This window comes from Lithobates pipiens, unplaced genomic scaffold (genome assembly GCF_037356315.1).
Source record: "Lithobates pipiens isolate NorthernLeopardFrog02 unplaced genomic scaffold, aLitPip1_a1.2 Scaffold_19, whole genome shotgun sequence".
NCBI lineage: Eukaryota > Metazoa > Chordata > Amphibia > Anura > Ranidae > Lithobates > Lithobates pipiens.
The window spans coordinates 387,660,913-387,673,790 of record NW_027507764.1 but is presented as its reverse complement, the minus strand read 5'-3'; the positions used below and the strand labels follow the sequence as shown (position 1 = coordinate 387,673,790).

General features: G+C 44.2%; 1 protein-coding gene across 1 annotated transcript in view; it reads right to left on the bottom strand.

Moving 5' to 3' along the window:
* The window catches only part of FBXO15 (F-box protein 15), a 256,162-nt gene that overhangs the window by 141,746 nt on the left and 101,538 nt on the right, over window positions 1-12,878 (bottom strand). Inside the window, exon 6 of the mRNA XM_077492374.1 lies at window positions 12,046-12,252. Coding sequence (XP_077348500.1) covers window positions 12,046-12,252 — 207 coding nt within the window. The remainder of the gene's footprint in view (window positions 1-12,045; window positions 12,253-12,878) is intronic.

Below are 12,878 nucleotides of genomic sequence, written 5' to 3'. Positions count from 1 at the left end.
GATACTTTCCTAAATGTACATAACATATCTGGGTACTAACATTTATAGGTAAAGTTGATCTAGGGAAAATCCGATTGCCTCTGCGGAGATCAGGAAGGAATTTTTTTGTAGCAAATTAGTGCATGCTCTGCTGGGGTTTTTTGCCTTCCTCTGGATCAACTGGGGGTATAAAATTGGGTATATTAGATTGTACGATATTTTTTATTTTATTTATAGTTTTTAAGGTTGAACGGGATGGACTTGTGTCTTTTTTCAACCTATGTAACTATGTAACTGAGGTCACTTTAGGGTTTGACCCCAACATGGGAATGAGCACTGCTCGGTCTGGAAAAAAAAAAGTCAGAAAAGGCTCCTTTGAACCTAAACTTCTAATCCCAAAACACTTTTGGCTGAAGTCACAGCTACCAGAAAAGTAGTCTTGAGCGTGAGGTCTCTTGTGGAAAGAGGTTTGTCAGGATCTGATCCGAGATTGGAGAGGAAATCCAAAAAGAGAGGGAGGTCCCATTTGGAGAACCTAGGTCTTCTTTGAGGTCTAAGCCTGATGGTTCCTTTAAAGAACTGACAGACCAGAGAATGATTTGCCCATGAGACTTATGTGTGGGCCGAGATGGTTGAAACTTGCACTCTTAGTGAGCGTACTGCCAGAGACAGGTCAAGTCCTGATTGGAGAAAACTCAGTATGTCTTGGACTGCTGGAGAGTTACAAGGATTCAACCTGGAAGACATATACGCTCATATACCCTATTTGTACTTTTCCTTCTGGACACTGAAGGGTCAGAATAGCTTCCTCAGGGCAACCTAAAGCTTTGAGCCTTCCCCTCTCAAGATCCACACCCTGAGGTGTAGGCAGAATGGACACAGGTGTAACGTTGTGCCTTGAGACACTAGATCCGGCATGAGAGGCAGGGGAACCGGGTCTTGATAGCTGAGGAGGGATAACAGAGGGAACCAAGGCCTGTTGGGCCAGAAAGGAATCACTGCAATGATCTTCACCACCTCCAGAGAAATTGAAGAATCACTAGTACCGGACGAAGGCTTAGGTCTTCTGAAACCTCCACTGATCTGAGAGAGCATCTGTACCATATACCTGAGGGTGTCTGAACCTCGAATAATATTTTGGCATTTTGTGATTGCATGGGGAAGCAAACAGATCGACCTCTGGAGACACTCCCAGGGTCAGAAGCCATTCGAATATCTCTCATCGTTGTCCATTTGCACATGAGAAAGGAAGTCCGCTTGTACATTCTGAATCCCTGGAATGTAAACTGTAGAGATATTGGACAAGTTCTTCTGAGCCCAGCTCATTATTGGCTCCATTTCCTGTATCAGGGACCAGCTGCGAGTTCCACCTTCTTTATGTAAGCCACCACGGTTGCATTGTCCAACCTTAACATTACTGATGAATTCATTATTAGATGGCGAAATGACAGGAATGCCTGAAAGGCTGCCCTCAGCTTCAGAATGTTAGAGACAATCCCTCGCGAAGGGGAATTCCACCTGCCCTGAGCCACTTCCGAAAGGCAGTGAGCACCACATCCCCGATTGCTGGCATCCGATGTTATCATGACCCATGAGATGGGAATGATTGAATGGCACTAGCGCAGATTTTTCCCTTGAAGTCACAAAAGGAGGGACGTTCTAATAGTTGGAGTAAGGAGTATACGCTGGGTTTGGCTGGAAGAATCCCATTGTTCCCATTGAAGGAACCCTTTTTGGAAGGTCTGTGTATGCCATTGGGCCCACTTCCCTATAGGAACGGTGGCTGTCATTGTGCCAATTACTTTCAGGCATTGGAGAGTGGAGAGGTGAGATGACGCAAGGGCTGCGTGTATTCTGTCTCGAATCACTGCAATCTTCTCTTCTGGAAGGGCGATAGTACCTTCTACTGTTTTGAATAGAGCCCCTAGAAACAAAAGGGATTGTTTTTGGCTCTAGATGGCTCTTCTCTAGATTCAGGAGCCACCCAAACTCTTGCAGGGTGGAAATGATTAAGCTCCTGTGCTCCAAAAGTTGGTCTTTGTTCTGAGCCAGGAGAAGGAGATCGTCTGGATAGTAGACACGTGAATTTTAGATGCTGATCGTCTACCGCAAAGCGGAGGAATTGTTGAAAGTCCGTTGCCACTGGCACGTGGAAGTAGGCATCTTTTAGATCGATTGAAACCAATGTAAGTAAGGATTCCATTTTGATTTTTCCTTCCGTATAAAGGAATCGAGATGGATTAAATCTATGACTGGTCTCCATGTACCATTTTTCTTTTGAATCATGAACAGAGGAGAATACATGCCTTTACCTTGTTCATCTTCTTGAACAGGAACTGCTGCACCTTGATCCAATAAACAATTCACGTAGGTTTACAGGACCTGCTTTTTCTCTTCTGAACCTGGAAGAGTTGTACGAACAAATCTGAGCCTGGGGGTGGTGTTGAAGACGCACGTGTGACCGGAGGAGACAGTCTTGACGGTCCAGTAATCCCGGATTGAGGCCGCCCAGACATGCCTGCAGCGGAGCACCCACCTGGCCGGCCTAAACTCAAAAGGACTTAGTGGAGTCTTAGTTACCAGAAGAACCACCTTTTGAGGGTTTTTTGAACGAGGACTGCTTAGATTTCCAGGACCTTGAGAACTCCCGACCAGGTCTGTAACCGCGCGCTTCCCTAGCGTGATCAGAACTTTGTCTTCTTGGCAATAAGCATTTCTGATTTTGTAGGCATTGATCTTGAGGGAAGAAACCAGACTTACCCACCATGGCCTGGGTTATGGCACTATCAAGCTTGTTGCCAAAGAGGGGAGTTCCTTCAAAAGGAATTAGACACCAAGCTTGTTTAGAAACTGGATACGCCAACCATTGGCTGAGCTATCAGGCCCAACATGCTGAAACAGCCGCCAACATAGCCCGGGACATCAGGCGGATGACATCAATAGAAGACTCCACAAAAAAGGCAGAGGCCAGTATGATCTCCTGGATAGGAGAATCTTTAGCCGTTTCACTGGAGAAACCTCTTAGGAACTCATCCCCATTGTCAGACCAAAATTCCATGTCCTTGGATACTATCTCAAATGAAGAATTTTTTCTGTTTTGGGGGGAAAGTGACACTTCAGAGCCTCTCTTACTGCTTTCACCAATAAAGGAACTAACGCATATTCAAACCCTAATCGAGGATCTTCCCGATCTGATTCGCTGTCTGAGATAGGAGCAGAGTGGCGACTTGGCTGGGAAGAGTCCCATGTCTCATGTACTAAACGTTCTCCTACTGGAGTGCCTAGTGGGTCTGATGGGGAATCACGGGATTGTTGAGCCTCTCTTTCCTGTAGAGATTCCTTCGCAACCCGTCACACCATAGATTATAGCCGCTAGTCTGCACCATCCCTCTCACTTGAGACTTTAGAAGAGCAGGGATCACAGACTCAGTAGCCCCTAAACGCAGGACCCTCATCAGGAAAAAAAAAAAAAAAAAACTCGGGATGGTTTAATGGCTCCCTCTCTCTACTAAAGCAAGAATGCAGAAGAGCTGAAAGAACATGGAGAAGAAATCCCACCGAGGAAAACCACTCAAACTACAAAAAAACTCACGGAGAATTATTTTCAAAGCTAAAAAGGATCATTTCTCATATAATATTTCAACGGGCTTAAACCGCCCTCTGGAACTTAAAATAGTCACCCAATCATTGAACCCGGTATGCCCAGAGCCCCCAGCAAACGAAACCCAAGATTACTGCAACAAACTGTCTGACTTTTTCATCGACAAAATCGAAACCATCAGGAAAACTATTTATCAGAAGAAAACAGCCAATTTCAGCCACCAAAAGCAAAAAGAGAATATCTACACCAAAAAACCACTAGCGCCCAAGTTTTCGCTCACCCCAATTTCCGCAGACACCACTAAAAACATCATCAATAAACTCTGCGACAGTACATCACCAATTAACATCATCCCCACAAAACTACTGAAAGAATGTTCCGACATCGTGGCTCCCACTATAACACACCTCATAAACCGGTCATTCCAAGAAGGGATCGTCCCTGGCACCCTCAAACAAGGCATCGTCAAACCCCTGCTAAAGAAACCTAACCTCGACCCTCAGGACCCAAACAACCGTAGGCCAATAACAAGCCTCAACACCATTTCCAAGATCATGGAGAAAGTGGTAGTACAACAGTTACAATGCCACCTGGATACACAAAAACTCCTGGACCCGCTGCAATCAGGTTTCCACCAGGGCCATGGAACAGAAACAGCTCTCCTCAAGATATGGGACGACGCCCTTGAGGCAGCGGATGACAGAGAATCATGTCTCCTGGAACTGTTAGACCTCAGCGCATTTGATACAGTAGACCACAATACTCTACTCAGCCGCCTCACAGAAGTTGCAGGAGTCAAAGGCTCAGATCTTCAATGGTTCGCGTCCTTCCTAGGAAATCGTTCACAGACAGTAAAACTAGGAGAATTCTCATTTGAATCCCGGGCAGTCACTTGCGGAGTCTCTCAAGGATCGCCCTTGTCGCCAGTCCTCTTCAACATATACATCCGCCCACTCCTCCAAATCATCAGAGTTTCAGACCTCTGCTTTACTTTACTTTCGTATCACCGGACAAAGAGACCATCACCAACAACTAGAAAATTGCCTCAATTTAATAGAAGACTGGATGACCCCCAACTCGCTCAAACTCAACGAATCAAAAAACAGAGCTTCTTATCCTACACTCAAACCATAATTCCGTAACCAAGACCTCCTGGACACCACCCGCCATCTTTGGGCAAACCATCTCCCCAAAGACCAAGGACAAAAGTCTCAGGGTCATTTTTGACTCAGTGGTGCTCACCATCTGCCATGTAGACTCATCCCCTTTATCCCAAAGAATGACAAAGCAGTGGTAGTTGTAACAGTCATTAATACACGACTGGACTACGCAAACTCACTTTATATAGGCTTACCCCAATATCAACTTGTGCGATTACAACTTATCCAAAACACGGCGGCAAGGCTGATAACAGGAAAAAAACCCTGGGAATCAATCTCTCCTTCCCTGAGGAACCTACATTGGCTAGCCGTAAAGAATCGGTTCACATTCAAGACCCTCTGCCTCACCCACAAATGCGTGCATAAAGACGCTGCTCAATACCTAATTGAGAAAATAAATCATTACACACCAAACCGCTGTCTTTGATCATCTAACAAAAACCTCCTCCTCGTTCCCAAAGCACGGTACAAATCGAAGGGGGATCGGAGATTCGCTGTCCAAGGACCTCGGCTATGGAACGCTCTACCAACCAACATCCACCTGGAAGAAAACCACCAGGCCTTTAGGAAAAAACTCAAGACCTTCCTCTTCTAGTTGATGACAACTAAGCTCTTCACAGCGCCTTGAGGCAATTCAGTTTGCGTTATGCGCTATACAAATATTTCATTCATTCAGAGAGATTTGTCTGCTGGAACAGGCATCTTACACCCCCAACACGATTTTTCTAATCTCTTGCTAGAGCGAGATGGGGGGGTGAGGAAAATCTTTACTGTGCTTTTCTGATCTGGAAGGAGACGATGGCTAGACCTGGGAGGAAGATTGCTGGTGGTGTGCATTTCCTCTATGGGAACTACGCTGTGGATCAGACCAAGAAGGGCTGTGAGGAAAGGAAACAGAAAAGATAGAGACAAAGTCAGCTGGTGTCCTAAAATCATACTCTCTTCCCTTACACAGGCAGAAAAGCATAACTGCAAACATACCTGTTACAAGTGGACTGGCCACTAGGGAGCAGTGAGGAATCCATGTTGTCAACACAATAGGAAACTGCAGAGACGGATAAAACATCAGCTGGCTGACAAAGACCTCATACCCCAGACAATAGTGCTTGTCTTACCTTGAACTGCCAAGTTAGTTGCCCCGGGAAGTCACCGTAGCACCCACAATCATTCCCGGGCTCTGTAAGATTACACAGCTTTTTAAAAGTGGCGCCCGTGATGTCATCAATAGCGTGAGACGCTTGCGTGCACCGCGAACCAAGCCTCATCTTCGTATCGGGTCCGCGCATGTGCAGAGCGCATGCCGGTACCCGGAAGTAATAGAGAGCTGCTGCTGGAACGCAGGAAGCGTCAGCGCCAACATAGGACACCAGTGATGCAGAGAACAATGAGAAAAAGGTACAAACAACACACAAACACTGCTGCCATGTATATATAAAAACGTACCACTCCACCTACGATTACCTGAGCCAAGGAAGCCACCACACACACGGGACTTTGTAGCAGATAATGGTCACCTGATAGCAACAGGCAAACAGACCGTGCACACATAGATGAACCACTTCCACTCTTCAGCGCAACTCTGCTGTACACCCTGCTTAACAGTCAGAGCCTATTGGAGGAACATAACTTGGCACTCGGCTGATTCGATCAAGGGGTTAAATGTGTTCCCTCACTGTGTGTTCTAACTGTTGGGGGATGGGACTGACTGGAGAGGAGGCTGATCAGTGTTTCTATATACTAGGAAAACATGATCTGTCTCCTCCCCCTGACAGAACGTGGATTTGTGGATTTACACACACAGATCCACGTTTCTGCTCTTTCAGGAGCGATCGCTGTTGCCCGGCGGACATCGTGGTGGCTGGTGGCTGTGTCCAATTGGAGCCATCATGTGATGTAAACGGAGCTGGTTGGTAGGCGATTGGCTCTCCTCTCCTCATACAAAAGTTGTCAGTGAGGAGAGGCAAGAAGATCTCTGCAGCCAGCCGGTGATCAGCGAGTATGAGCTGTTTTTACAGCTTTTTACACACTGATCACCAGCCCAGTGTCCCTACACAATGTACACACACACAGTGTCCCCTAAATAGTGTCCTCAAAACACTGTCCCAACACACATGTCCCCACACAGTAAAAACACCTGTCCCCACATATGTAACACTAAAATCATATGTCCCAATGATCATATGCACACGTTAGTGATCATTGCGTACATATGTCCACGATCACACAAAACAATTATACACTTAATGGGATTTTTTTTTTTTTTACCAAAGACATGTAGCAGCTTAAATTTATGACAAAATTAAATTGTATTGTATTTATTTTAAAACAGCAAGTAGAAAATATTTTTTTCAAAATTTGTAAATAAATGTAAGATTTGTAAATAAATACCACCAAAAGAAAGCGCTATTTGTGTTTCATTTGGGTACAGTGTTGCATGACCGTGCAATTCTTATTGAAAGTGCTAGAGCGCTGAAAATTAGCCTGGGAAGGAAAGGGGTGAAAGCGCTCTGTATTGTAGTGGTCAAACACAATAACAAGAGGGGGCAGCTGGGGAGAAGAGATGCAACTTATATAGAGACTTCATCCCAATGTCATTTTGTTCCCAAGTCTCTCATTCTCTGCTGGGTAGGAGGCCAGTTCACAGCCACCTCCAAAACACACAGTGACAGTGGATTCTATCATATCGGGTCCCTCGCCAGCACTCATGGCCCCTCCCTTCTGATGAATGCCCACACAGCAAGCAGCTTGCTATGGGGGCACCCAAGCCAAGCCGCTGCTCTGTGCGTCTCCTCTCTCACTTCATTGGCTCACTGACTTTGACAACAGCGGGAACCAATGGCGCCCAGCTGCTGCCTCAGCCAATGAGGGGAGAAATTCCTGGACAGCCGAGACTCTCGTGCAACATCGCTGTATCGAGATGGGGCTCAGGTAATTATTAGGGGGGGCTGCTGCATACAGTTTTTTTATCCTAATGCATAGAATGCATTAAGATAAAAAAACCTTCTGACTTTAGAACCACTTTAAGCTGCACCCAAATACCCACCGACGACGATTGACAGACTTCCACATTAAATAGGCCAGATAGACAGCTACCTTTAACTATCTTCAACCCTTCTCACAGGCTAATTGTGGACCCCCAAGCCAGTGTTCCTCAACTCCAGTCCTCAAGGCGCCCCAACAGGTCATGTTTTTAGAAGTTACATTATTTTGCACAGGTGATTTGATCAGTTTCACTGCCTTAGTAATTACCACAGCCATTTCATCTGAGGGAAATCCTGAAAACATGACCTGTTGGGGCACCTTGAGGACTGGAGTTGAGAGACACTGCTCTTAGCACTACTAGCAATTGACTAAGCCAGACTTATCTCAGCTTTCTTTCCCCAGGCAAGGGGTTCGAGAAGCCTGAACTGGACCTTCCAGCAGCTATACCCTCCCGGGCATCAAGTCTGGGAGGTAAGCGCCTCCAGACTCACCCACTCTCTTGCAAAGCAGGTCTGGGAGGCCAAGACTAGACTTTACACAAACATCCTATCCAGGAAAAGCCTCAGAGGGAAGGACAAGAATACCATAATCCAACATCCTCTCCAGTCAAAGCCCAGTAGGGAAAAACATTTCTAGAAGGTCTTCCCAAATTGTTATTTCCTTCCCCAGCCTATATCACTGGAATAACCCCTACGGTGATTGGCAAGGGTGAAATAAATAGTCAAAAGTCAAAAGTCTGTGTCTCCTCGATCTACTGGAGAACAATGCCCAGAGGGAGAGTAAACTACGTCCCTGGGCTTATAAGAAACCTAACAAACCCAAAATAAGTCAGAGTCCTGACTGTATAGTGTGTGCACTAAAATACATTTGAGTGCATTTTTCAGTGAAAATATACAGTAGCCCAATTACTGTGTCAATTAAAAAAAAACTTCCACTGCTAACATGTTTTTTGCAGAAAAAAAATGGATCTAGCAGTTAAAGGGTTAAACATTTTTAAGCTCTATCTCAGTGGTTCTCAACCTGGGGGTTGGGACCACCTCAGTAGTCGAATGATGATTTGCCAGGGGTCACCAAATCCTGGGCTGTTCCTGAAGGGCGCACCACTCTCCCATCCTTTTTGCAACTGCCCAGTAGGGCTATCTCTGGAGCCTGTGTCTGCCCAGCTGGGCTGTTCCTGGAGCCCATGGCGACCCACTCAGCCTCTTCGCAGCTGTCCATTCAGTTCATGGCATGGCTGGAGGGCAGGGACTAGAGGTCAGCTGACTGGTGAGGAATGTGAAGTGGGAGGGGCTGGAGAAGACCATATCTCCTGATTTTGGCATAAGTGTCACTGCTACGAGACGCCACAAAGTCGGCAACACAGTAACACTACCTGTGATTATAGTGGCCATTAAAATCCCCACTACAGTTCTCAGATCCGTTGGCCGATCAGAACTTCCCCAGCACTGCCACTCATCCCATTCCCCCCACCAAGGAGTAAGAGAATAAAAATAGAGAATACATGGAAGGGAGAGGAAAAGAGGGGGAGGAACAAAGAATAAGGGACAGAAAGAATAAGAGAAAGAACAAAAAAGATGGCTAGAGAGAGGTATGGGGAAAAAAAAAAATTAGTATAGAGAGAGATAAGAGAAAAAAGGAACGGGAAAGAGTGGTACATTTTAAAATGTACCATAAGGGGTTTCAATACTGTATAAGTGGAAGGGACTCGGGGAGAGCTAAATGTCAGTGGGTTAGAGGCGCAAATTATTTGTCTTGCCTTGGGTGCTGACAACCCACACTACGAAAATAAATTTTACTGTTAGGGGTCCCCACAACTTGGGAAAATGTATCAAGTCATGGCACTAGTAAGATTGAGAACTAGGGGTGCACCGAATGGAAATTTGGTGCCGAAAACCAAAACCATTAACGAAAATGACAGTTTTTAAAAAATATTTATATTTTTATATACAATACAATATTATATTCGACTTTTTAATTAATATCATCAATTTAAATTAATATGAATTTATTATTGGCCATTATTGGCACCTTTAGTGCAAGAAAGGTCAAGAAAAATGCAGTCTGCATCTACTCAGTCTCTAACCATCTCTTGTATCATGACTGCAATCTCCTACTTAAATTTAAACACACTGCTAATAGTATTAGCAAAATTTCCATTTGGTGCACCTCTAGCAGACATGATCCAGGAGACGGTCAGACTGCAGACACAATACAAGAGATCAATGCAGCTTCACCAGTGCCTGTCAGATGCAGCCTACCAGTCAGATGCAGCCTACCAGTCAGATGCAGCCTACCAGTCAGATGCAGCAGCCTGCCTGTGCCTCTCATGCAGCCTCACCAGTGCCTGTGCCCATGACATGCAGCTCACCTGTGCCCATAACATACAGCCCGCCAGTGCCCATCATGTACAGCCCATCAGTGCCCATGAAATGCAGCAAGCCAGTGCCCATCATCATGTACAGCCCATCAGTGCCCATGACATGCAGCCTGCCAGTGCCCATCATGTACAGTCTAGCAGTGCCTGGTAATGCGATGTCACACTGTGTGTCAGAGCCGGATCTGAATCGCCGTGCAGCCGCTGCAACGATGTCCCGCCTCCTATGACACATGGCACAATAATTCCTAGCATTGGATCAGTGTGCCATCTATCACAAGAGGTGGTCTAGGAGGTGGGACCTCCTTACAGTGGCCGCATGGCGATTCAGATCTCTGACACACATTGTGAGATCGCGCTACTAGGCACTGCGGAGGCTGCATCTCATGACACTCGTGAGAACAGCAGGAGGGAGGGGAGACTGACAGGGGTGCACGGGGACAATACACGTTTGGCACCCGGCGGGACAGTCCCGCCCCTTTTTCAGCTTCATTATTGACACTTTTTTTCTTTCGGACGATATGTTTGAGCGGTCAAAATTTCGGTGCCCCACTATTGAGAACCACTGCTCTATCTAATACAAAATACAATACAAAAGACTTTAGATACGATCAGTTCACAACAAAACGGAACAAGCAAATAAAAAAAAAAAGACAAATTCCTTTAGAATAAAAAAAGGATCAAGTAATAAGAAACTATACAATTCCCTCAGTCCAAGCAAGCAAAAGAAAAAGGCTTAAAGTCTGGCATAATGTTATTTCCTTAACCACTTCAGACTCGGACCATTTGGCTGGCCAAAGACCAAAGCGTTTTTTTGCGATTAGGCACTGTGTCGCTTTAACTGATAATTGCGCGGCCATGCGACATGGCTCCCAAACAAAATTGACATCCTTTTTTCCCCAACAAATAGAGATTTCTTTTGGTGGTATTTGATCACCTCTGCGTTTTTATTTTTTGCGCTATAAACAAAAAAAAAACAACAAATTTATAGAAAAACTCAATATTTTTAACTTTTTGCTTTAATAAATATCCCCAAAAAATACATATAAAAAAAAAAAAAATGTGTTCCCTCAGTTTAGGCCGATACGTATTCTTCTACATATTTTTCGTTAAAAAAATATATATATTATATATATATATATATATATATATATATATATATATACACACACATACATACATACATTGATTGATTGATATATATATATATATATATATATATATATATCAATCAATCACAATAAGCATTTATTAATTGGTTTGAGCAAAAAGTATAGCGTCTACAAAATAGGGGATAATTTTATGGCATTTTTATTGATAATTTTTTTTTTTACTAGTAATGGCGGCAATCTGAAATTTTTATTGTGACTGTGACATTATGGTGGACAGATCGGACACTTTTGGCGCTATTTTGGGACCATTCACATTCATAGAGATTGGTGCAATTAAAAATGCATTGATTACTGTGTAAATGTGACTGGCAGTGTAGGGGTTAACCACTAGTGGGCGCTGCAGGGGTTACGTGTGTCCTAGGGGGTGATTCTAACTGTGGGGGGGGGTTGGCTACGCGTGGCACAACACTGATCACTGCTCCTGATCACAGGGAGCTGTGATCAGTGTCCTGTCACTAGGAAGAATGGGTAAATGCTTGTTTACGTCAGCACTTTTTATTCTTCCTCTCCGTGGCACGATCGCGGGTATCCCCGGGAGTCCTTGGGACCCGTGATCACACTCGTGCTGCTTGCGGCGGGCGCGCACCCACAATGCCATGTCTTAAAGGGCAACGTGCCCTTCTGCTGATGTATATATTGGCATGAGCGGGTCGGCAAGGGGTTAATTTTGTTAGCATAGATCTGATAATAAAAACGTGCTGAAAAAGACATAATAACACATACATTTTTCGGTGTGAACTTACAACAGTTACAGGACAAACTGAAAAAAATACATACCCATTTTTAGAAGTACGCAAACAATCAGTCTGAATCTGTGTAACTCCATGGAGCTGAAGTGTGATCAGAGTTTGAAAGCTAGGCCAAGTATAATTATTCCAATATATAGTAAGGGATGTATCTCGAAAAGTAATATCAGACTGCTCAATTATTGTCTCTTTCCCATTAATATCTTTGAAAGTAAGGGCCCAAATCAATCCAGACATTCTGCAAACAGATGAAAAAAGACTTTGATGGCAGCAAGAACTTCATGCCAAATCTCAGTCAAATGAAAACCTTACTTCTATTTGACAATTGATACAACATATTTAATTTTCATAGACAAGAAAATCAATCATTTTCAAAAGTTGTGAAAAAAAACTAAAATGTTGCTTCTTTGCAATGTGACAACCTGGAAGTGTTCTACACACAATTGTTGTACATAACACCATATACAGTACACAGATTTTATTCAACTTTTCTACAAATACATTCCATACTCTGACCATGTCCTTTCTCTAACTGATTTCTGAATGAGTCAACCTTCTTTATAATCATTTGTTGGAAACTCAGGGTCGTAACGAGAAAGCTACGATGTCTGCTTCCTTTAAAATAGTGCAAAACGTAGGTAATCGCAACAAAAATGAGCTCAAGTTGCAAGGGATGCCAGAAATTTGATTTGTATACAAGGCTCATCATACATGTTACAATCCGAGAATACAATCTTTGCACAATTAATTTTAGATTAACCAAAACTATGTAATATGGCGACCTAAACTAATGAATCAATTGGTATCTGATCAGGCAGGCTCTTGTATTAAAAGGATAAGTTCACTTTAAAAAAATAAATGCAC